Source organism: Nilaparvata lugens, chromosome 7 (assembly GCF_014356525.2).
Source record: "Nilaparvata lugens isolate BPH chromosome 7, ASM1435652v1, whole genome shotgun sequence".
Lineage (NCBI taxonomy): Eukaryota > Metazoa > Arthropoda > Insecta > Hemiptera > Delphacidae > Nilaparvata > Nilaparvata lugens.
The window spans coordinates 48515488-48543174 of NC_052510.1; the positions used below are offsets into that span (position 1 = coordinate 48515488).

A 27687-nucleotide genomic window follows, 5' to 3' on the forward strand; every position below is an offset into this window, starting at 1 on the left:
AATGAGAAGGAAAGTAATCATGATGAATCAATGATGGAAGAGAGTGAGTTTAAAAAAATTCCGATTGTGGTATATCTAGAGACTAGAACAATCTGAAGAGGTTTAATGAAACATTGATGTGAGGCAACTTATCCAAACTTATCTAAAACTTATCCAATAAGTTATAAAAAGAATAGGCCTACAATTGAGCATAGAAACAGGTTGAGGGAAAACATGTGCCACTGTGGGAAGAAAATTGATGAAAGCAGAGAAGAAAAAAGAAAAAGTTTTAACAACACAAATATTCAAGTATAAAAGTTAAAGGATTTAAACAGTAGGTTTAATCAACTCTATAAAATTAATAAGAATCACGGACATCATATTAATTGAATCAATTCAGAAACTGAATTCAAATTCAATTATGAATAGCCTCAATAATGCGCCTTCTAACCTCACTAACAGGGCTTATGGATGGATATGAAAACATAGATATAGGGAATTCAATAGTTCAGTTTCTTGTATAGGGCTACTCCTATTTACATAGAGTTCAATATTGAAGTATTTGATTAAAGGAGTTTATTGATTATTTTGTTCATTTACTTGGAAATGGATGTAAAGCTGAAACATATTGAAAGTACTGAAAAAATATCTTGAAAAGGTGACTTTGATTTCCAATTTTTATGAGAATCAAATGGTATATTCAATTTTTACTTTCCTTGCCCTATTACCATAGGTAAGGAAAGTATTGCTTTCCGAAAAAATTGAGTTACCCCATTTTCCAAATTTCTATACGTTTCAATGTCCCCTGAGTCCAAAAAAGTGGTTTTTGGGTATTGGTCTGTATGTGTCTGTATGAGTGTATGTGTGTCTGTGTACCCGACATCTCATCTCCCAATAAACGGATTGACTTGAAATTTGGAACTTAAGGTCCTTATACTATTAGGATCAGACACGAACAATTTCAATCGAATGCAATTCAATATGGCGGCTGAAATGGTAAAAATGTTGTCAAAAACAGGGTTTTTCGCGATTTTCTCGAAAACGGCTCCAACGATTTTGATCAAATTTATACCTATAGTAGTCATTGCTCTATCAACTGCCACAAGTCCCATATCTGTAAAAATTTTAGGAGCTCCGCCCCATCTATGCAAAGTTTGATTTTAGATTCCCAATTATCAGGCTTCAGATAGAATTTAAACAAAAAAAAAAAACAAGTGGGAAAGATTGAGCATGATAATCTCTACAATTAATGTTCAGTAGCATTTTCACGTAAAATTGAAAATAAGCTTGAAATTCGAGAAAATGTCATTATTCAATAATTGCAAACTGTTGGCAACTGTTGATTCTATTGAATCATTCACTATGAAGAGATATCAGTCTTCGTGTGTCTCCAGCGTTATTGTCCTGTCACCAGCTGGCTCAGATTTTTGAAATAGTAGACTTCAGATGCGCGTGAACACAGGTGATCAATTTTCATAACGGCAAGGAAATTTGTGTGAGTGCGCCAACATCAGATTTTTATTTATATATTCTTGAACAATACAGTCACACAGAATACGGCAAAAATAAAGTTAATACCTACTTGATAAACTGCAGTGCATTTTTATCAGAACCCATGCTCTGCATAGAAGTTAGAAGTTATATACACTGAATCAATTGGAATAAAAACTTTTCAGGGGATTCACTTCTAGTACGGTATTCTAATTGAGAACAACAACGTGAGGCTCATAAAGTAGATTGCATTGTAAAAAACTTTGCCATACAAACAATGGGTAACACAGAGAAAAATGGCAGTTTCATCACGCTAATGGAATGTTGAGAGATAAATTCGCGACCTTGTTCAGGTGCAACACAACACAACACGGGATTGGCCAAATCAACATGAATAGAAAGAGAGAGATAATTGGGACAGTGAGAAGTAAGATGAGTTTGAAAAGAGAGATAAATTTAAAGAGTTAGAAGAAGAGACAAAAATAAAAAGAGAGAAAGAGGAGAAGAAGAAAGAAAGAGAGATATAAAGCGAAATGGATGGAGAAAGAGTGACACTGAAAATAAGTGAGAGAGATCCCAGATAAGAAGAGCAACGATGAGATGAACGATGGTGAAAATTAGGAGTTTCCACGAAAAACAATAATATCGCGGAGGTGGGAAAGAAAATACATAGAGTAAGAGTGAAAATGTCAACAAGAGAGAGAGTGTGAGAGAGAGAGAGAGAGAGAGTGAGAGGATTTAGAAAAATGCACAGAATTCGAGTGAGAGAGAGTAAAGTGAAGGGAGAGAGAGTACACGAGGTGCAACTAGCAAACAAGTAGGTACTATGACGCAACAAGGTCACGTACTTCTCTATATAAGGCATTCATTCATCGGACTACCGTATTTGTGAAGCAAAGATGGCAATACTGCAAATACCAAACAACGACTGATAATACTTTGATGAATCAGACTTCACCCGGTGATACGGGCTTCATAGAATTGTTGAGTCATTCCTCAGAAAAACTCACCTGGTATCAAGAATCGAATAGTGAATAAGAGCAAGCATTCATGATATGAACAATCATTGATTACATACGCAGGTGCAAAAAAGAACTTGAATCACAGAAAAAACTTGAACACTGGCAAAACATGCAATGTTACATGAGTAATTGTGACAACATCTAGCAGAGCTCAAGTGATAGGAAAAATAGTAAAAAATTTGTTGGGTGAAAATAAAGGTAGACAGTAAGGTCTGTAGGATTGTAATATGATTGGAGAACGAAAAGATGAATTCGTTATTATCTTATATTCAATAAAATATATTGTAGAAGCTAGCTGTCATGATAGCTGGGAGATAACACTAAGTGACAGTCCAGCTCCAAAATTGTTGCTCGTTAAAACAGCAACTCTGTCCATGAGTCACATTATTGAAGAATGCCCCCTGCGTCTTTTCCCGGGCGGAATGGTGGGCCTTCAAGGTGGCGGCAATGAGGCACTGAACTGGCTGGGTGACCTGGATTTGGTTTTGTAGCGCGGGTATCAGCTTAGCTTTATCAGCTAAATAAGATAAATTCGTTATTATCATATATTCAATAAAATATAGTGTACAAGCTAGCTGACATGATAGCTGGGAGATCTGTGTATTTCAAAATTTCGACGTGATCACAATTGCTCTATTGTTTTTAATTGTTTATATTGTTCTAGCTGACAACGAACCATACGATATATATTGTACAAGCAGCTCATCAAACAATTTTAAATATACAATTATAGACTTTCAAATGATTTCTTGAACCAGCCCTAAGTGCGATGTATACACAAACTTTTTCACATTTCACCTTAATACCGAAAAATGGAACTTCTTATATCAAGAAAGTATACATATTAAGATGTCAAATAAGATTAAATATCCATATCGAAGTGAAAATTTAATATAGATTTTCATATAAAAATTTATTTCAAAAATAAACTGTTTTGAAGCCTGTCAATCAAATACTAATTGCAAAAAGGAACAGCTTTGTTAGATCACGCAAGGTAAAGCAAAATGCTGACCAGATTGACCATAAAGCTTAACAGTAACTAAATAACTAAAGTGATTGAATTGTATTTCTATTTACACGCTAATATTGACATTTTCCAACAGAAAGGAGGCAATTTTCTACGGCATGTTCAATGATGAATGAAAAATTGCAAGCAATCTAGAAATTCAATTTTGATCGCGGAAAGACGTGGTCGAAACGAGGAAGGAGTGAGGGAGCAGTGAGAAGGAGTGAGAGGGTGGTGGAGAAAGGCAAGACGTGATTTGTGACATACGGGAAGAAAAACTAGATTTGACAGGCAGAGGGGACGCAGTGATTGTGAAGGCTTCGAAGGCGGAAAAATTGAATGTACGACTCGAGAAGAGGAAAAAGGAAACTGTCATAAGCCTGTGTATTATGTATGGAGAAAACTGTTGTATGTTGTATGCGAGACTCGAAAAAGCGAGCCACAAACGAGAAAGCTTACTTCCCACTTCCCTACACGGTCTATCGTCTAGCATTGCAAGGCAACACTAAAATGAAGTGGTTCTCAAATAATTCAGCACTCCTATTCGAGGAGAAAGATTCCTGTAAAATGATTTGCGGCCAGAAAACGAAAGATGAATGGAACTGGAAAGCAAAGGCTGGCGGAAAGCTAAAAACGTCATAGAACCGATGTAACGCTGCTAACATTAATATGTAAGGAGGTGCCCGCTCACAATCCTTTTACAAAGATTATAGCGGCTTTCAAGAGCAGTTCCACAGATCTTACTTGAATAGCATTGATAATGATATCATGAGAAAACTGTTGTATTTCAACTCTCTTTTAACTTTGAAACCTTTATTTATTCGTTCATTCATCCATTTATTGACAACTAGCAGGTAACCCGTGCTCAACAAGGGTCTGATTAATAAACTTGACAAACTGAAAACTTGAGCCACTGAAATCGTGTAAATTTTAAATAGGTCTATAACCATCCATCTTCGGTAAATTAAGATTCTATATGCAAAATTAATCAATTGAGTAGTTCAGATATGATGATGCATCATTCGTGAATTTCCTATCCTGTACATGTTTCCTCTATTGTATCCTGATGTATCCTGCAAATTCTTTTCTCTTTTATTATTATTATTATATATGAATACAATTTATTGATAAGTCGATATAGATAATTGATAAATTCAAGAGAAATTCATTGACAGTAAATACATACAATACATTGATAAAACTACGAGGCACTGTTTCATTTCTACATTATATTGCCTTGAAGACAGATGAATTGAAATTGAATAGAACTGCCATTTGAATCACTATGAGAGAAGAGAATGAAATTATCAGAAAATTTTGATGAAATAAAAATAAAAACATAAGGGTATACTCACGCTCCTAATTCAAAAACCTTCAGAATACGACAACAATCTCATAAGACAATCTTTGATTGGTAGATGGACAACATCAATCAAGATATCACCTCTATTACTACAAAAAAGTATATAACCTAAAAATAATGTTCACTTGTTATTTAGGGCTACTTATATGTAGCCCTAAATAACAAAAACATATTGTGTAGAAACGAGAATATTGAAAGGGTGTTTTTATTTTTATGAACCTGAAAAAGCCTAGAGCACTTGTAAGTTACACCATTGCTTCAGCAGAGAAAATCTACCGAAAGTGTTGAAGAAGAAAGCGAGCTTAAAATTGGAGCTAGTTACCCCATCTTATCCCTTTTCTCTTTGATCTTAAATGAGTCTATTCTGTGCGAAAGTAACAAGAGAAGCAGACTAGGAACACAAGAGCTTCTTGATCGCGTCTGAATAAACGGAGCTGCCGAAAATTCCAAGTCAGCAGAGTGCGGTCCTATCCCACCAAACTTCTTGACCTCCAGCGGAGGAGCATCCCGCCTCCTCAACGGGCACTTGCCAATGCTACGACCAACTCATCTCATCCCACGCCCAAACTACTTGACACGGTCTTCGTTTCAGGCGGCAGCTGACACCGTGGGCTGTGGGCCTACTCCATAAATACATCTCAACCGAGTGAGTTCCAAACAGTCGGCTGAGTTTCGACCGACAAGCTAAGGTCAGGGCTTGAGAACACTGTATCAACACTTGAAGGAATCAGTTTGACCGATCTAACTTGGCTACTTAGTTGATGAACCTGCAGTGTCAGGTGTTAGTATTTCCAACAACAGTTGAGAGGATTGATACCTCCTGTTAATTTTACAAGTCTGTTAAGTCTATCATGATGATAGCTGTTGTTGTACGGTGATATACTCATATATTCAAGAAGAGGAATGTGAAAATACTTATCGAAAGAACTATTAATATCATCCGTGAATTCGATGCCCATTCAACCACCTCAGATAATACCTATTCAACACACTAATTGATTGATTGAGTAGATCTACTTTATGTAGATTACAATATATACTAGCTTATACCAATACCTACTATTACTTGGAAGTAATAGTAGGTATTGATTATACACTATATACAAAAATGAAATGAAAACACACATATGTCAAATTCTACAGTAAAACTGTAGAATTCTACTTTCTAAAAACTGTATAATTTGACAATTATATGTGTTTTTATTCCATTCTGGAACGGTTCTACAAGATTAACAGTGACTCAGTATATACAATATAGCAAAGTTTCAGATGAATTTACATAATATAAACTAATAATTGAACTGCATATGGTATGAAAAGAAACGATTTGGAAAAAATATGTTAGTGCACATACTTCAGTTCCAAGAGACAAACATTCAATGGGAAGGAGTCAGTTGAAGGATTGCCCATTTGGAGAACAGAATAGTAAAGGGTGGAAAAAATGCTGATGAAGAAAGACTGCTGCATCAAATTGAATTACCTAACCGTCCTCAAATATTATTAGAAACTATGAATGAATTTAATTTTTCCAAGTAAAATATTATTTCTTTTAATAACTTGGCTATGAAACTTTTACGTTCAGCTCTATAGCTCTATTAATAGCTGTAGAAAAAGTGATTCTTACCGTTGTCCATTCCATTATTCATTGGAAGATTTCTTGCTTATTCTATAGAATAGTGTAGTTCAAGTTCTTACCTGCAACAAAGAGAAAAAAATGTTATTGAAAAACCAAGTACATAAACAGAGAAAATTACCAGAAGACTATCCAACTTACATTTGCTACATATTCTACCAGATTGTATCGAATAAGCTTATTTGGCCTGTACAGTGAATAACATGAAATTGGTTCTTTTTGTTCCACTGATTTTTGTACCAATGTTATGACATTAGTGTCATTTCCATTGAAAATAGATAAGTAAATAAATCTTTAACTTTTTGTGAAGTTGAGAAGTTGATATTGTGGTAATTATTCATCAGAGAGAGTTTATCAGAGATTAACAATGGTGTAATAACCGAAACCGGTCTTTCTAAGTATCAATAAATCTGTGGTTTTTGACAATTTCTTTGTCTTTTTCATTCAATTCAAAATAAATCTTTCATCTAAATTCAGCAAGAAGACCATCTCCTATAGTAAGTTCATTCTAGTAGATCCAGAATCAGAGGATATCGTAGCATCACGTTCAATTCAGAGCATAGATTCTAGGCCTGAACAAGGAGTGATCATCATTATCATTGATGTACATCTAAACAATCCAACATCAAGAGAAGGACCAGATCTGGCTATGGCACATGCCACCCATACATACAAGCCAGAGATGAGCGTCGAGATTAATGGTGAAATTCCAACACAGATCATACCACTCCAATGTAATCATAAATACAAACACTGCTTCAACTTGACATCATTATTAGAGAATAGCTCGTAGTTATTTGCACAAATTGCCTGTTATTCATAATTATGGCTCAACAAGTTGAAATATTCCACGGGGATGATGATTGTAATTTCGTTAATGAACGAATATTTCGAATAAACACGTTATTTGTTATCACAACAACAAACATACTGATTATTGTTATATTGGGCCAATGTGACCTCTATTAGAATTCTCTAGAATCATGCTCGTTCATTGAAAATAAATTTATGCAATGTATAGGAATTGATGTTCATTATTCAATCCAATTTTCATGAATTCACAATCAAGAATTTTACTCTTCATTCCTTATTTTATTTTTTATAAAGTAGAATAATTCCTTATTTTTTTCTATATTATTTATAATTTTTCTAATAAAATGTCATACCATCTAAGTAGGCTGATGACACAAATAAGACTTTGGAAATTGATGCATTATTCAATCCAATCCTCATACATTCACAATCAAGAATTATTCTTCTCTTATTTTCTAAATTACGTTTTTCAGTTTCTATTATCATTACATACTATTGCTGGGTAATGACACTGACACAGATAAGACAAAAAGCAGATTATTTATCTGTTTAGAAGTTTAGACTAATGATAATGGGTTGGATTAAATTCATACTCAAAGCTTTAATAAACCTCTCTGAAGTTCAATTAGTATTTTCCAGTCCGAATAACATCTGTGCTCTTCTCAAAGAGTTATTTACTGTACTAATTAGTTCAGAAATTGTATTATTCTAGGCAATTACAGTCAAAGAAACAATTAGGCCTACATTCATGTTTTGGGAGATGAATTTCTCTGTATTGTAAGTTGGTGCTAGAAGGGAATGTATTTTCACTTCAAAGTAAAGTAAAAGATGAGAATGAATAACCTTATTCCTAATTGGAAGTTTCATGAATTAAATCCAAGTATCTTCAGCCTCATCTCCATGGCTGACGTCATAAAATGGGCATTCTAAACCAGTAGGCTATTTAGTTCATATTTCATTGTTGGGTATCTTAAGTGGAAAACTCAGAAATAAAACCTCAAATTCAAATAAAAAGCTACTTTAAAATAAATCAATCTCATTTTGGGTACCCCTTCTCCCGCTTTTCACATAAGGGCACAACACAAATTCTAGTTTAAACCATCAGCTGATTTAATTGAAACACTTTATAATAAATGCGACCATACATTGATTAAACGGGTTTGATAGTTGGAACAAAATTTGATAAAGCGACTTCAAGTGATAGACTTGGAAAAACAACCTCAATTTCAACTCAAAAATCAGCCTAGCTGGTACAGGCACAGCCTAGTTTCCCTCCATTGTCATAATATTATTATAGTGTTTTGTACAATGATTGAATATTTTTATGAATATTTGAATGAGTATAATACTTTTGTGTTTTATCTAGTTTTTCAACCGTCAAAATTTAAAATTCTCAGTTTTTGTTGTTTTTAAGTGAAAATTGACTAAATTTCAGAAGAGTGGAATCATAACCTTATTTTTAACTTTGAAAATGTAAATCTGAATTTGGGAGAGAAATAGTACAAGGAGTATCCTTGGTTTTTCTCTCCCGGTCAGTCATTCTTTATTCTTTGTACATTATCAAAATGATAGGGAGAGGAAAAATAACGTATCCTTGTGCTATTCCTCTCACAAATTGAGATAAGGTTACACATAGTCCGAAATAGGTTAAGTCTTGTAGTTTTTCAATTCACAAAATTTTCAGTCCTCAAGTATTTTCACAAAGTAGATTCTCAAATTTAGATGCTTCAAAACTAAACAGAGAAGAAATATTTCACATTATTATAACTAAAATAGGAAATATTCACATATTAAAAATATAATTTTGAAGAATTACCGAAAAACGAACTCAATTCTCTTGTAAAAATGACAATTAAATGGAAAAAATAAGTAAAATTACTCCACATTCATTATTTTCCCTTGTTTCAGGAAATATACACACATAAAAAATTATTTTTAACTTGCAAAAGATGGAATTTAACCTTCCTACAACCCCAGCTCAAACACTTCAAGGGAGAGATCCACTCGCAGATCACAGATTACAGTAAACCACACTAGTGTGCCTGGCATAAACTAGAAGCTGAGTTCCGTCTCGACCATTATAGACTACAGGAAGGACTTTGTACTTAGAGAGGTGAGCTTGGAGATTGCAGCTTGCAGCAAGGGGCTTAATTGATTTAGTTAGTCACGGTCTACCGATACCGTCCAACGTTGCATGTATGCTACACTGTAGTCAGATCAACTTCAAACTGACAGCTATCCTTATAGATAACGCCAATACTTCCCCATTAAACCCAAGCTGTCAGTTTAAAGTGGATCTCAGTATAGTCTACACAATCTAGAACATACAGAGAGGTTTGGAATAACATCACTGAACTTTCCGTTCAACTAATACTGACATTTCCAAGTGAATCTAAGTGTGTATACAATCTGGAACATACATATTCAACTGCTGTACGCTCCAGATACAGTCTGCAGTGGGTCGGTCGGTCTTCATCAACTCACCTACACGGAGGAAACTCCAGTACAAGGAAAGCATAGCACTATGATGAGATTCACATCAAAATGTCAGCATAAACTGAATGGGAAGCATTCATGTTGTTTATGACGAATACTGACTGTAGGCAACAACCAATCACATACATCAGTGTCAAGGTACTCAGCTGTGAACAAGATTCCTGTGTCCAGTGTAGTCAAACTGTCAGCATTCCTAATAAAATAAAATCAATGCCTCTTATTCAAGCAATTCTGACAGATTGAAGTGAATTTTTATAGTGATCTGCAACTAGATTTCATAATACTGTTCGACGAGAGAAAGGAGTATGGTTTTGTGATCTACAAATTACAGATGTCTGGCACGTTTCAAGATATTTATTCTGGCTAGTTATCAAGTGGAGCCTCTGTCGATTGGAGATCACATTTTTTAATTGAGACAAAGTTCCAAACAGGTACGAGTGTGGCAAGAAATCTATTATATTGGTGGTATGTATGTCCCATTACCAACGGCTGTCACATCGAACCAAATTAACACCCACACCTTCAACTTGAAGTGTTTTATAACAAAATTACATCTTTTTCAATTCTGTAAGTAATTTCAATAATATTTATGTGCTTTCAAAGTTGTAAAGTCCTTTTATAAGCACTCTGTATATGGAGTATAGGATAGAATGTGATTATTCTTTCAAGCGTTCTTTCACCTTCCACCAATAAATAAAATGTGATTAATCCTCGAATCATGTTCCACCTATTAAGTCGCATTGTCGAACACTTCTTCACAAGAGTGTGGTCTTCTACAGCTACACATCTGAAATGCTACAGAGGATCTAACGTAATTGAAAGATTTCAATGCTATAAAAATACACATTTTTCAAAGGAAAGAAAAATTTCACAAGTCTGATCTTTGGAAACATAATATAGTTTGCTATAAACCCAACCCAGCCTTATTGGCGACAAAAAAAGAATGTTAGAAATGTAGTACTTGTGAACGAAATAAGAATATTGAAAGTTTAGTGTATTCAAGATTTACAAGTTACCATTTGTGTGAATGAGTCCAATTTGAAAAATGGATAATTAATGAAACTTCAAAAACTAATAGGTAAATATGGTACCGTAGTCTTGAATTTCTCTATCCATCAATAACTGTAAATATGTTACATCAAGTTTCAACACTACAATGACAACTTGCAGACTATATTAATAATTATTATTGTGAAAGATAAATAAAAATATAAATGTCAGTACCCTTTTAAATTATTTTGTCACAACATGTTTCTGACATTGATGCCATTTTCAAGTCTCAATTTTCATTGAGATTTATATTTTCATTTATATTAAAAGTAGCCCTAAGAAAAAAGCCAATAATTGTGAAAGATATGAAATATTCACTCACTGACTGGAGCATGCTTTCTACTCAAATGGGATTCATTGTCAACCGACTGTGAATATAGTGTTAAAACTTGATGTAAATATGGAAACAAAACTATATACAATTAGAATAACAAATCCACAATTTTTCTAAATTCCAAATGGCAATATTTCTAAATGTGAGCCAGCCTAGTCCTCATACAATTCACTTAAAAACTGACCATTCTCATCAGCGTCATCTTCCTCCACGAAGCGCACTCTTCGCCGCCTCCGCGAAGGCGGGACTGGGGGCGGTGGCACGAGCGAAGGCGGCGAACAGTCGGCCAGGTGTTGGGGCAAGTTTTCCCTTGACAGAGAGAGCACCAGGATGCCCCTGAGGGCGGCAAGGGCACGCCCTCTGTCCACTTCCCCACTCTCTCCCATCGAAGTCACGGTCATTGGTCAGTTCACACATAAAGACGTCGTCAACACCTCACTAACACACCAGTTTCTATAAACTGTCAAATTTATCCAAAAACGTAGAAAAACTGCACTGTAATGATAATTCCAAACGTCGTAAAACCAGGTTCTCTTCAGTAATCTTCTTGCAAAATTCAATACTTAACTATGACCCTTTTTAGACCCTTTAGTATATCTACACTTTATAGACCCTTTTGAACCTTTGAAGTGCAGCAAGTTGGAATGTTCGAGATGTCTCAAAAGAATATCTTTATTAATGTGTGTGCAGAACCCTGATTGCTGAACAATAATCTATTTCGTAAACCCTAAACCGCAGAAAGTTCAAATGTTGCAGATATTCTACACTCTCAGGATGTTGCACTAAGGATTCATTCATTCATTTATTTCCAAGGATGTTGCACTATCCTTGGGATTCTCTCCAGCAAGGTCACATGGGATCACTATGTTGGAAGAAACCTAAGAAAAACAAATAGAAAACGTAGAAAACGGCGATTCCGTTACTAGGTTTAACCACTTGTCTTTTTAGGAAAACTACATTTTAAAATAATTCTCAGTTGTATAAGTTTAGGAGACCATATTCACAGATACAAGCGATTGATGATAGATCCCGCACGCAACGCTTCCTGGCGTCTTAATTCACTTTTTTTTAAATATTATTATTGATTGAGGTAATCTATTTATTACATTCCCAATGTCACAAGTTAACAACCTATCTTGAAGACAATGCTTCAATCACCAGGTAATTGACAAGTCTAGTACTTTACATTAGCTTCAGGGATAATACAGCTTCCATAAAGCACAGGAAACGCTGTCACTAAAATTCGACGACACAATCGATTGTAAATTAGTTATTTCACAACCTACGCTCCGGATTTCCTGTATTTTATTTCCAATCAAGATATTTTATACGAATTTCTACTTAGTAAGTTGAGGTGTTCAAGATCAAATGAATGATTAATGAGCCAATTAGATATTCATGTATCAAAACAGATTGGATCTGATGATTAACATAAATGGGCAATGGAGATCCGTTTTGATGCGAAGGCATTTTAGGCCTGATTAAGTTCATCTACTAGACGAGACTGCTGATTTCTTGCAAGCTTCGACTGTCTACTAAGCGGAATTCTTTTAGAAAGTACCAGGTACCCAAAATGTAAACGAAATTTCCATGAATCGAATTTTGAACAAGGATTTAGAGCAGACAGAATTTACAAGTTACAAGATTAAACTAAATTGCAAATTGCGAACGCTTTGGCGTTATATTTTACAATAAAAAAATGATATTCAGGAATAGCTCTCTGGGAAGCCAAGAGAAATAATTGATTTGATTCAGGAATCTGAACGGAATTCGATTAAGGGAGACCAGGGAGAGAGTAGGTCTCTTTGACAACTCTGGTAACGAGATTTTTATTAAATTGCATTCCACCGCCATAGTAACTGATTTCAAATCAATTCTATCCCTATGCTTGTAGTCAAAAGAAGCCCTGGTCCTCAAAGAAAAACAATCACTATTTTTCGACTCTTTGCTTTTAAAGAATTGCAGAGAACTGCAATTCGATATCATGGCCATACAAGTGGATGACAACAATATTATGTTGGTGACTATGTTGCTGGATCTTCTGAGGAACAAAATATGTGTCATCTAGCGTGGGACTTGAGTATGAGAGGCGCAAGCTGTGAGTGTGTGGGACTGATTCTCTGAATAAGTAATGTTCATTTCAATGATTCATAGATCTTCGCGACGATAAGCAACCTTTTTTTAAACGCATGAATAAAATAGGATCATAATCATTCTCATAAATTTCATGAGAACAGTTCATAGAACACATAAACTACTTCACTTCCAAAATTAATCTTTAAAAGGGTCTGACCATGTTAAGCGTTTTAGACGTTTTAAGAGTCGGTAGGGCAGAAAGCTTTTCGATTGGCAGATTGGGTTGTCAATTAAAAAGCAATTGATGTGGCCTGACCTTAAATGATTGCATTGAAAAAGAGATAGATTACAAATGTGTTTTAACACACTTTCACTAGCCTACGGTTTATAGTTGAAAGATTCATGTTGGAATCTGAATTTCGCTCTGAAAGGAATAGAAAGTACAGCTCAGTTTGTGTTCCATATGTCTCTTCAAACACGAACAAATAGCATTTCAATAAAATAATTTCTCATCTGACGAAAAGATTTTCGAGAAAACGAGAAACAGGCAACACTCTTTGTAGTAACAATAATTTCGTTGTAGGAAACCGAAAACTGAGATTGCACACTGGAATTTCGAGAACAGCCTTTAGCATTTAAGAGCCTAGAATTTATTCACATTTAATTTATAAGAATTTGTAGTTGATTAACTATCCTCCGCTGCCTGAACCACGACCCCGAACATTTTAAAAAATATTTCTATAATCATTTTTTTCACTATTTTTTCAAACTGTTAAATTTTATCAATTGTAAAATTCTGTTGAATCACGCATGGTATCATGCAAGCACAAGAAAATTTTTAACTATTCTATAATGCTAAATTATTATCAACCTGTGAATCAAATTCTGAATCTGCACTGTATGATTACATATTTTATTATAATATATTTCAGTTTTGTTAATTCGCTTTCTGAGTTCGATTATTTCTTAAGCCTGTCAATTATTGTGTCTGATACGTTCTATATCATCAGAACCGATCGAATACGATCATTGGAATAATTGAATCAAGCTGGATATTGGAACAGGTCTAAGTGGATGTAGCGAGTGGGGTCAGATCGAGATATTTATTCTTTGTCCTTACCTGCTCATATATCAGCTTTTATCTGTTACCTACCTCGAATTTGGAGCGAATCATCAATTGTACAGCAGTGGCAGCCATAGATCATATAAATCCTACAATAGAGCTTAAAACCGACAAGACTCTGTTCTCGAAGTATATTCTGAACGATATTTGGTCCAAATACCGTATTTTAATCCTTCAGAACTTATTAGAGACGCAGTCCCATAAATTATCTACATCGGGATTTTTGCTCGACCTGTATGATTTTGTATGCTCATTCTTCACAGGTAATAATTTTAAGGTATCCGTATTCAGTGTTTAGCGTCTGCTACACTACTTATAAAAATTTCATCATTATACAATCTGTCATTAGAAGAATCAAGGGTGAGCGAGTGTTAGGCCTCCCGCGATTCCGACAATTGTATTGAATCTTGTAGTGAATCAATCAGTCTGGTGTACATTCAGCGTCCACGCACGCAATTACAGAATTTTATAGCCGCTACACCATTGACTCAGTACAAGATTCACTCTACATGTGTGAAGCCGTCAAAAAACGCACCACATGATTTGGCGCCAACGTGGGGCATTAAATACAGCATTACATCATCCTATGTGTGTTGTCCTATCCTTGGAGGTGAGAGTGACTCCCCAGGAAGAGCTCCACATGATTTGGCGCCCAACAGTGATAGGCATTGAAGAGGCGGATAATCGACTGCGAGGATTATTTAGTTGCTCAGTATACTATAGCGCTGACAACGGGAAAATTTTTTTTTTTGAAAAATTCATGGTTGTGAATTTCTTCAATTTTATATTAACTGTTCACTGTTATATAAAATAACAAGACGTACCATACCCAATTTTTGAACGGAAAAGAAATTTATCGATTGATGAATTTTTAGAGAAAAAATCGAACTCAGATTTTATTATTGTTATTCGAAAATTGGTCATACTATATAAATGCGACCATACATTGATTAACGGGTTTGATAGTTGGAACAAAATTTGATAAAGCGACTTCAAGTGATAGACTTGGAAAAACAACCTCAATTTCAACTCAAAAATCAGCCTAGCTGGTACAGGCACAGCCTAGTTTCCCTCCATTGTCATAATATTATCATAGTGTTTTGTACAATGAATGTATATTTTTATGAATATTTGAATGAGTATAATACTTTTGTGTTTTATCTAGTTTTTCAACCGTCAAAATTTAAAATTCTTAGTTTTTGTTGTTTTTAAGTGAAAATTAACTAAATTTCAGAAGAGTGGAATCATAACCTTATTTTTAACTTTGAAAATGTAAATCTAAATTTGGGAGAGAAATAGTAGAAGGAGTATCCTTGGATTTTCTCTCCCGGTCAGTCATTCTTTATTCTTTATTCATTTATACAATTAGTACATTATCGAAATGATAGGGAGAGGAAAAATAAGGTAACGTTGTGCTATTCCTCTCACAAATTGAGATAAGGTACACATAGTCCGAAATAGGTTAAGTCTTGTAGTTTTTCAATTCACAAAATTTTCAGTCCTCAAGTATTTTCACAAAGTAGATTCTCAAATTTAGATGCTTCAAAACTAAACAGAGAAGAAATATTTCACATATTATAACTAAAATAGGAAATATTCACATAATTTATTATTAAAAATATAATTTTGAAGAATTACCGAAAACAAACTTAATTCTCTTGTAAAAATGATAATTAAATGGAAAAAATAAGTAAAATTACTCCACATTCATTATTTTCCCTTGTTTCAGGAAATATACACACATAAAAAATTATTTTTAACTTGCAAAATATGGAATTTAACCTTCCTACAACCCCAGCTCAAACACTTCAAGGGAGAGATCCACTCGCAGATCACAGATTACAGTAAACCACACTAGTGTGCCTGGCATAAACTAGAAGCTGAGTTCCGTCTCGACCATTATAGACTACAGGAAGGACTTTGTACTTAGAGAGGTGAGCTTGGAGATTGCAGCTTGCAGCAAGGGGCTTAATTGATTTAGTTAGTCACGGTCTACCGATACCGTCCAACGTTGCATGTATGCTACACTATAGTCAGATCAACTTCAAACTGACAGCTATCCTTATAGATAACGCCAATACTTCCCCATTAAACCCAAGCTGTCAGTTTAAAGTGGATCTCAGTATAGTCTACACAATCTAGAACATACAGAGAGGTTTGGAATAACATCACTGAACTTTCCGTTCAACTAATACTGACATTTCCAAGTGAATCTAAGTGTGTATACAATCTGGAACATACATATTCAACTGCTGTACGCTCTAGATACAGTCTGCAGTGGGTCGGTCGGTCTTCATCAACTCACCTACACGGAGGAAACTCCAGTGCAAGGAAAGCATAGCACTATGATGAGATTCACAACTAAATGTCAGCATAAACTGAATGGGAAGCATTCATGTTGTTTATGACGAATACTGACAGAAAGCAACAACCAATCACATACATCAGTGTCAAGGTACTCAGCTGTGAACAAGATTCCTGTGTCCAGTGTAGTCAAACTGTCAGCATTCCTAATAAAATAAAATCAATGCCTCTTATTCAAGCAATTCTGACAGATTGAGGTGAATTTTTATAGTGATCTGCAACTAGATTTCATAATACTGTTCGACGAGAGAAAGGAGTATGGTTTTGTGATCTACAAATTACAGATGTCTGGCACGTTTCAAGATATTTATTCTGGCTAGTTATCAAGTGGAGCCTCTGTCGATTGGAGATCACATTTTTTAATTGAGACAAAGTTCCAAACTGGTACTAGTGTGGCAAGAAATCGATTATATTGGCGGTATGTATGTCCCATTACCAACGGCTGTCACATCGAACCAAATTAACACCCACACCTTCTACTTGAAGTGTTTTATAACAAAATTACATCTTTTTCAATTATGTAAGTAATTTCAATAAATATTTATGTGCTTTCAAAGTTGTAAAGTCCTTTTATAAGCACTCTGTATATGGAGTATAGGATAGAATGTGATTATTCTTTCAAGCGTTCTTTCACCTTCCACCAATAAATAAAATGTGATCAATACTCGAATCATTGTTCCACCTATTAAGTCGCATTGTCGAACACTTCACAAGAGTGTAGTCTTCTACGGCTACACATCTGAAATGCTACAGAGGATCTAACGTAATTGAAAGATTTCAATGCTATAAAAATACACATTTTTCAAAGGAAAGAAAAATTTCACAAGTCTGATCTTTGGAAACATAATATAGTTTGCTATAAACCCAACCCAGCCTTATTGGCGACAAAAAAAGAATGTTAGAAATGTAGTACTTGTGAACGAAATAAGAATATTGAAAGTTTAGTGTATTCAAGATTTACAAGTTACCATTTGTGTGAATGAGTCCAATTTGAAAAATGGATAATTAATGAAACTTCTAAAACTAATAAGTAAATATGGTACCGTAGTCTTGAATTTCTCTATCCATACATAACTGTAAATATGTTACATCGAGTTTCAACACTACAATGACAACTTGCAGACTATATTGATTGTGAAAGAAAAAGAAAAATATAAATCTCAGTACCCTTTTGAATTATTTTATCACAACATGTTTCGGACATTAATGCTATTCAAGTCTCAATTTTCATTGCGATTTATATTTTCATTTATATTAAAAGTAGCCCTAAAGAAAAAAGACAATAATTGAGAAAGATATGAAATATTTACTCACTGACTGGAGCATTCTTTCTACTCAAATGGGATTCATTGTCAACAGAATGTGAATATAGTGTTGAAAAACTTGATGTAAATATGGACTATGGAAACAAAACAATATACAATTAGGAATAACGAAACCACAATTTTTTTAAATTTCTAAATGACAATATATATGTGAGCCAGCCTATTCCTCATACAGTTCACTTAAAAACTGACCATTCTCATCAGCGTCATCTTCCTCCACAAAGCGCACCCGTCGCCGCCTCCGCGAAGGCGGGACTGGGGGCGGTGGCACGAGCGAAGGCGGCGAACAGTCGGCCAGGTGTTGGGGCAAGTTTTCCCTTGACAGAGAGAGCACCAGGATGCCCCTGAGGGCGGCAAGGGCACGCCCCCTGTCCACTTCCCCACTCTCTCCCATCGAAGTCACGGTCATCGGTCAGTTCACACATAAAGACGTCGTCAACACCTCACCAACACACCAGTTTCTATAAACTGTCAAATTTATCCAAAAACGTAGAAAAACTGCACTGTAATGATAATTCCGAATGTCGTAAAACCGGGTTCCCTTCAGTAATCTACTTGCAAAATTCAATACTTTTCTGTTACCCTTTCTAGACTCTTCAATCTACACTTTATAGACCCTTTTCAACCCTTTGAAGTTCGGAAAGTTAGAATGTTCGAGAAATTCAGATGTCTCAAAACAAGATTCTCTTTATTAATGTATGTGTAGAACCCTGATGGCTGAACAGCAATCTATTTCGTAAACCCTAAACTGCAGCAAGTTCAATTGTTGCAGATATTCTACACTCTCAGGATGTTGCACTAAGGATTCATTCATTCATTTCCAAGGATGTTGCACTATATCCTTGGGATTCTCTCCAGCAAGGTCACATGGGATGACTATCTTGGAAGAAACCTAAGAAAAACAAATAGAAAACGTGGAAAATGGCGATTCCGTTAGTAGGTTTAACCACTTGTCTTTTTTAGGTAAACTGTATAATTGGAAATAATTCTTCTTCAATATTTCTCAGTTGTATAAGTTTAGGCATAGAGAAACAATAGCGTAATTATAATATTCACTTATGCTATTGTTTCTCTATGGTTTAGGTAACCATATTCACAGATATTTTAAGCGATTGATGATAGACCCCGCAACGCTTTTCTCATTAATGACGTCTCAATTAACTTTTTTAAAATATTATTATTGATTGAGGTAATCTATTTATTACATTCCCAATGTCACAAGTTAACAACCTATCTTGAAGACAATGCTTCAATCACCAGGTAATTGACAAGTCTAGTACTTAACATTAGCTTCGGGGATAAATACAGCTTCCATAAAGCACAGGAAACGCTGTAACTAAAATTCGACGACACAATCGATTGTAAATTAGTTATTTCACAACCTATGCTCCGGATTTCCTGTATTTTATTTCCAATCAAGATATTTTATACGACTTTCTACTTAGTAAGTTAGGGTGTTCAAGATCAAATGAATGATTAATGAGCCAATTAGATATTCATGTATCAAAACTGATTTAAATGGAATTTAGATTGGATTTGATGATTAACATAGATGGGTAATAGAGATCCGTTTTGATGCGGAAGGCATTTTAGGCCTGATTAAGTTCATCTACTAGAAGCGACTGCTGACTTCTTGCATGCTTCGACTGTCTAGTAAGTGGGTACCGGGTACTCAAATCGTAAACGAAATTTCCATGAATCGAATTTTGAAAAAGGATTTAGAACAGACAGAATGTACAAGTTACAAGATTAAACTGAATTGCAAATTGCGAACGCTTTGGCGTTATATTTTACAATAAAAAAAATGATATTCAGGAATAGCTCTCTGGGAAGCCAAGAGAAATAATTGATTTGATTCAGGAATCTGAACGGAATTCGATTAAGGGAGACCAGGGAGAGAGTAGGTCTCTTTGACAACTCTGGTAACGAGATTTTTATTAAATTGCATTCCACCGCCATAGTAACTGATTTTAAATCAATTTTATCCCTATACTTGTAGTCAAAAGAAGACCTGATCTTCAAAGAGAATCAATCACTATTTGTCGACTCTTTGCTTTTAAAGAATTGCAGAGAACTGCAATTCGATATCATCATGACCATACAAGTGGATGACAACAATTATGTTCGTGATAATGTTGTTGTATCTTTCGAGGAGTAATATATGTGTCATCTAGCGTGGGACTTGCGTATGAGAGGCGCAAACTGTGAGTGTGTGGGACTGATTCTCTCTCTGAATAAGTAATGTTCATTTCAATGATTCAGAGATCTTCGCGACGATAAGCAACCTTTTTTTAAACGCATGAATAAAATAGGATTATAATCATTCTCATCAATTCTCATGAGAACAGTACAGATGAACAAATAAACTACTACACTTCCAAAATTGTTCTCTAAAAGGGTCTGACCATGTTAAGCGTTTTAGACGTTTTAAGAGTCGGTAGGGCAGAAAGCTTTTCGATTCGCAGATTGGGTTGTCAATTAAAAAGCAATTGATGTGGCCTGACCTTAAATGATTACATTGAAAAAGAGATAGATTGCAAATGTGTTTTAACACACTTTCACTAGCCTACGGTTTATAGTTGAAAGATTCATGTTGGAATCTGAATTTCGCTCTGAAAGGAATAGAAAGTACAGCTCAGTTTGTGTTCCATATATCTCTTCAAACACGAACAAATAGCATTTCAATAAAATAATTTCTCTCTGACGAAAAGATTTTCGAGAAAACGAGAAACAGGCAACACTCTTTCTTGTAACAATAATTTCGTTGTAGGAAACCGAAAACTGAGATTGCACACTGGAATTTCGAGAACAGCCGTGAGCAAATCAAAAAGCTGCTACATTATTTTTTGTTGTGAGTTGCCATAATGAACATCTTTTGATAAGAGCATGATTGATAGTAGAGCATATACACACCGCAACAGGTGAAACTGAACCCACATCAAGACAGCTCATTACATAATTTGTAATTTTAGCCGGCAGCACAGCAATTTCAAGTGGCACAACATGACTTGTTTACTCTGTAATGAAGGAGAGAGAGGAATATACCAGGCAATTCCCTACTATCCTACTAAATATATATATAGGTAGCTCAACGAGAATTCTAATTAGTGAACTACCGAATTAAGATAACTCTATGTATAGCTTCTTGAAATTGAAAATTGTAACGAATCATGAAAGGTATGATTTCTAAAATTGCAATTCGAAAACGTCACAGTTTCTAAAATCTAAAGTGGAGTTTATTATGAAGTAGATGCTCCTGAATTTTATTCTTGTAGATATTTCTTACTATTTATTCTGGATGATCAGAAGTAGAGTGATTATTTACACGGAATCCTTTTAATAGAATGTATATTTACTGACAGCGAATACCGATACTAACTTTTGCAGTGAATGGATACTTAGTAATATATTATTTGTTATTATTGTATGAGTAATCTATCAAAATATAGCAAATTTGACGAAATAAAAATTGATAAAAGATTTGTAAAGGTTTTTTTAGACAAGGAGAGACGCTGGGAATAACAGTGACAGGAAAGAGTGACAGGTGTTTGATAAATCCTAAGATTTATGTGAATTTCACCTAGGATTTAGGTAAAAAACCAGGAGGTAAAAGATCCTGAAGGAGACACATATCATAACATCCAGTTCTTAGCATTAGAAAAGTGGGTAGCAACAAAAGAGTATGCATAGAAGGTAGAAAACAAGAAGTCAACATATAGTTTGGGAGCAACTTTACTTTTTTACGTTTCCAGTAAGATACCAGTAAACGCAGTATAATCTGTTTTTCTCCGGTACAAATCTAGCAAACAAACCAACAAACCTCTTCCACCAGTAAACTTTGTCACAACTTTATTATAAAATTCTGAATAACATCCGAGATAAAAGTGATATGACATGAGCGCTGGGACGTGTTCAGTATTAGCTCCAAGCTATGGAAAGAAACAGCTAAAACCAGAAATAACACGTCAACTGAGACTGAATTTTCACAGCCTTGTAGAACCAAACGACCTCTACAAGGTCACAATACTGATCTCAACGCAGCTAACATACAGAATTCAATAGATTTCAGAGCAGAAATTCAGGTTTGTTGACAGAGCCGACTAAACATCACATCACAACGTTGAAATTATTCCATTCCAATCAGATCTCTTCGTTGTTTACATTGCCAAGTGGGCGAGAATTCATTATGGTTGGAGCAAATGAGTCATTGCAAGTTCATCTTAGTGAGAAAACATTCACAGTGTTTCAAATCATCATACATGCAACTTCATTGATTGCTGTTTGATAATCGAATCAATGATGAACTAAGTTTAGTTCATCAATGTGATTTTCATGTCGAATATTTGAATTTCCTACCATGATTGTTTGCTGTATACTCTATTTATTTATGTTTTTTTTAGCTGAGGATGATGCCTACATGAGAACTAGGCTTGTGCATGGGTAATGAGGCTGATGCTAGAGAGAGATGAATGGACCTACAATTTTAGATGTGTTCCGAACCACCAGAAAGCGTGAATCATACTCAGAGGATTTGGCTTAGCGAATGGTCCTTAACTCATCCAAGCGATAGCTTATCAGCTTATCAACCAATCCACTCAACGCGCTGAATTATACATGAAAATTGATAAATTATCACTAGTAGTTCTGTGAACAGTAGACCTCGCGCTCAGTAAGTTACATTGATCTGTTGCTATGTTTTCTCAAAAATTAATAAATAATTTATCAATTTAAAATGTCTAGAAAAAATCCTAAATAAACATAGAGCTTTTTGTTCTATCGTACCGTGACGTGTCGTCCCGGAATGTGAGTGTGAGCGCTGTTATCAGGTCTGGCTGCAACTGTCTACAACGTTGATGGAAAGATACATTTTCAAGATGTTTGATGTTTTTGAACGGGTAGTATTATATCCACTAGACAACTGATTTATGATTAATAATTCTATAGTCTGATTTTCACTCTAATATTGGCGTATGAAAGAGGCTCCTTTTTCCTTTTATATTATCCTTGAAATGCTAAATTTCCAAAAGCCTTGTATATACGTCGACATGCAATTTAAAAAGGAATATACCTGTCAAATTTCATGAAAATCTATTACCGCGTTTCGCCGTAAATGCGCAACATATAAACATTTAAACATTCAAACATTAAGAGAAATGCCAAACCGTCGACTTGAATCTTAGACCTCACTTCGCTCGGTCAATTAAAATAATTCATATGAATACGTATACGGAGTATATGAATTCATCTCAATTTCCATGGAAACTTGAATTTTCCGAGCTTCCTAAAAGATCTGATTGGATTAGTTTCACACAACACAAAAAATTCACACGAATGAATGAGTATAAAACATAGGTAATATATAGTTATAAAAAGCCTTTGGCAACCGCTCTACAGGTTTGTGTGGAGTGTATATAGTTTCCACAAAGCAACAGGAAGCTGGGATCATGTTCTAATCAGACTAATACGAAACAGTGTAGAATCTGAGTCCAGGTTATTGTTTCGCCGTTCAATTTAGAGACAAACACACGCATGTTGAGTAACCAAATTACGCAATTAATGAGTGAAGGAATGTCTGAATTAAGTAATATCAGCCTACAACACCTGCTTTTCCCATATAACAGTTTCCGTCTTTTCAGGGCAGCACTTCCCACACATGAACAGTGGGTCTGAATTGAGAGTTTTACATGCTACCACTCATCACATGATATACAATCATATTCTTCAAGGCAGGAACAGATTCAACAACAATGATTTTCTCCAGTACTCTTAAATTTTAATAGGGAAAAATCCCAAGATTGGAGAGGATGCTGATTATATTGAAGTGAACTACATGATTTTGAAATTCATGAGAAAGTTCTGTAAGACAAGGAAACAATAACTGAGTGATATAACTAATGAGTCGATTTTCAAACTGATAAGCTGATATTTAGGTATTGGGAATTGAACTAAACACATTTAAATAAGGACTTCTCCAACGACTGGTGCTATATAATTAACAGCAAAATTTGCCCAGAGTCTCCTATTAATACAATTATAGAATAAGACAGTTCACAATCATAAAATATCAGTGAATTCAATGATAGAATATATAATTGCATGAGCGAAGCGAATTCTATGTTTCAAGTCAATCGGCGTTGTCTGTTTGTTTGTACCGCAATTACAGTCGCAGTTTTGGTCCGATTTGGATAAAATTTGGTATACAAGTACTTTGAAACAAGGCGCAGAAACGTATGTATTCAAAATTTTTAAATTCATCCCCGTTTCAAGATGGCGGCCCTTTATTCGAAAATTTTACTATAAAAAAATCAACCTATCTTTTCAATACTTTATCAGATCAGGTTTAAATTGGGCTCATTCTTCTCAGCTCTTCAAAGCGGTATTATTTCATGTATCACATGTTGAAAATTTTCTAATTTTTAGAATTCGATTTTTTTTACAAGTCCCAACCCAAGTTTCAGATTTTTTATCTTTTCAACCGTGCTTCCGAGCTCATAAGTGTAGAGGGCCTTTATTCTCCAGCACTCCAAGGTGGTCTTATTTCATATATCACATGTTCAAAATTTTAAAAATTTAGAATTCGATGTAGCACCCCCCCCTCCCAGTCCAAATTTCAAGTTTCAGATTTCTTATCTCTTTAGCCATGCATCCTAGCTCAAAAGTGTAAGAAACTTTTATTTTCCAGCGCTCCAAGGCGGTCTTATTTCATACATTACATGTTGAAAATTTTGAATTTTTTATAATTCAATCATTCCCCCCCCCCAAGACCAACATTTCAAGTTTCAGATTTTTCATCTCTTAACCGTGCATCCTAGCTAAAAAATGTAAAGAACTTCTACTTCTCAGCGTCCACCACCTATTGCATTTATATCATCATACTCTTAAATCCAATTTGTATGTGTGTGTTTGTGTGTGAATAGGCGGGCGTGTGTCAGTAGTGATTTTAGTGAGTGTAGCGAATTCTACTGTTCTCCGAACTACTAGTTATTATAGGACACCTAACAACTGTTAGCTGGTAGCTGTTAGCTTCTACTAATAATATTATTCGCAAAATAATTAGCTGGTTAGGTGTTAGCTATGATAGCTGGTAATGTTGACATAAAGGAATACTGTTCATGAATAGTGAACAAAGCTTCGAAAGTATATGGATTGTGAGCAAGTTTCGTTTACACTATCTTCACAACTACGAGTATTTACTACTAGTATTTAATCTAAATATGGCTGCAACACATCAACAAAAGTCCATTTAAATTGATTCGGATAAGAGGAAAGCGAAAATAGCCTTGTGAGAAAGGAAACTGGAACTACCAATTATATGTGCAACGTCAACCACTGAGCAGCATTTACACTGACTGTTTTGAAAATTATTATTATTTCGATTATGCAACAATCATCATCGTTATCTTAGGAAGAAGGTCAAACAAGACGTTTTAGTAAAGTGGACACCAGGATAGTTTGTTATGTTGGTGCATTTGTCAGTTGTATCTGGGCCTGGGAACGACCTCCAAGGTGAAGTCAGCTGTCATCAAGCTTTACTATACGGTGAGATTCACTTTAAACTGTCATAATTTGTTGAACTGGAGTTGTTACAGTAGTTATTTATTAGGATTCTGTCAGTTTGAAGTAATCTAGAAATCTTTGAAACGAGATGTACTATAGACTGTCAGCATTGGTTGAGAAGAGAGCGCTGTTGATGTTATAATAATAAGAAATGTTGAAAGTTGAATGTCACTATGGAAGAAGACGGTGGGAGAACGAGGAGGAAGAAGAATGGAAAACAAAATGGAAGGAATGTAACACAGCAATCATCTAATAATGGTATCCATTTTAACTATAAAGAATATTCATTCAGTGACTGCCTGGAGGAATAACTGGAAGAAATCACTGCCTCAGTCCGTAGGATCAAAAAACATCATAAGGAAAATGAATGAGAATCAAGAGCTCAAAACTATCAACAGAAAAATGAATGAAGAATCGCCTCGATGAACTCTGTATGTACTCCTAAAGAAGAACTATAGGAATAATTCTCGATGAACTTCTATGTAGTATAACTTATTACACAAACGAAAATTGGATATATTAGTGGACTTCAGGTTATTTAAGGAAAGATGCTGAGAGGTATACGTCATAAAAAATATCTAAATCAAAAAAAGGCCTATGCAATTATTCACCAATCAATATTAAATTAACAATACTTGATCAACGAGGACAAACAAACTATATAACATATTGACATAGATTCTTCATTTAAATTGATATAAATATTCATCATACTCAATGATAACAAGGAAGTGGTAACATGGAAAAGATTTATCCTCAAGGGGGATATGGAGATTGATGATTCATGTGAATTGATCATCATGATAACAAGGAAGATGGAAGCCGATTATAAGACGTTAGAATGAGAGGGGGCCACCCTAGTGAAACTTAAAATACTTGAACCTTCCCTCCTAACATATCTTCCCAAACAAACATTTCCAATCACACATCAATAAGATTGTGTTGGAGGCTATATTTCACACAGATACAGCGAACTATTTATCCTTATTAGAGCTATTATTACTTGTAATCAATCCTTCACACAGATCCTGCACAATTACGACATTGCAGATCGCTCCTAATTTCCACAAAAATTAACACAACACTATAGAAACCAACACTCCACACCGACACAAAAACGTGGCTAACATCAAAGCACAACCGTCGACCGCGGTGGAGAATTCACATCAATTTCGCGTTTCCATCAAAGCCAGCTCGCGGCAACTGCTTGGCGGCCGCACCAGAGCTTGGCCGCGTCGACCGGTGGTCCCCCCTTCGAGGTGTTCCCCCCCCCCCCACACCAACATATCAGTCAACCAACACACTGCCACACCTGCGGCCTTGTCCTCCTCCCTTCCCCCCGCCAAACCGGGAACAACAGCAGAGATAAGTACACGAGAGAGCCTGTTATCTGCATCTGTGATATGCTACTGCAAATGCCGACACTTGAAAAGGCTTGTTAGGCCGGACATAATTTGGTGATAATTTGGTGACCTAGCTACGACGAAAAGCTAAAACACTACACATGAAAATGAGAGTCATCAATACTGGAGTGGGTTATAGTGATAATACCATCATAATAAAATACATACAATTTCAAGTGATATGATAATAATAATATAGCTTTATTCACATTCTCAAAAGAACAAAAGCCACTCTTATGAAGTATTATGTGGTTGGCAACGAATAGAATATTCCACATAATTTTACATTATAACATTTTTCAATTTCAGATTTATTCTGTCAATAATTTTTGCACATCTTCCTCTGTCTCTAGCTTCAGTCAGCCACAAATCTCCAACTCATTGCAAAAAATTATTCGTCCACAGTGGTATCCATTCCGTGCATGTCTTCGCTCATCTGTCAGCTTCCATCCTTGCCACGTGAACGGCCGATCTCCAATTGATTAGATGAGCTCCTCGCTGCAGACACTTCACATTAATCATTTTTAAAATATTCGTGTTCCTAACTCTGGTATCCATTCTCTGTTGCAGTCCAAGTCCGAGTATAATTCTTGCCGTTTAAATTTTCCCGAGAATTCGAACCTGTTTCCCATCTGTTGCTGCTATGACTCCT

General features: G+C 35.2%; 1 protein-coding gene and 1 long non-coding RNA gene across 45 annotated transcripts in view; both read right to left on the reverse strand.

Annotated features, from left to right (window-relative positions):
* The window catches only part of LOC111052973 (MAP7 domain-containing protein 1), a 331750-nt gene that overhangs the window by 137645 nt on the left and 166418 nt on the right, over window positions 1-27687 (reverse strand). For 6 of the 44 annotated variants that reach the window (XM_039432955.1, XM_039432949.1, XM_039432961.1 and 3 more), the window contains exon 1: window positions 11372-11636. The exons of 14 other annotated variants lie outside the window; for them this stretch is intronic. In XM_039432955.1, coding sequence (XP_039288889.1) covers window positions 11372-11588 — 217 coding nt within the window. In that variant the 5' untranslated portion in view covers window positions 11589-11636. Of the gene's footprint in view, window positions 1-1561; window positions 1596-11371; window positions 11638-18267; window positions 18579-27687 lie in introns of those variants that run through there. 24 more of the 44 variants (XM_039432991.1, XM_039432993.1, XM_039432983.1 and 21 more) reach the window with 7 other exon arrangements.
* On the reverse strand, window positions 18900-26896 carry LOC120352442. The gene is made up of 2 exons (XR_005571844.1): window positions 26636-26896; window positions 18900-18967 (listed from the first exon to the last, which is right to left on the reverse strand). It is a non-coding gene; the product is annotated as an uncharacterized LOC120352442 (long non-coding RNA).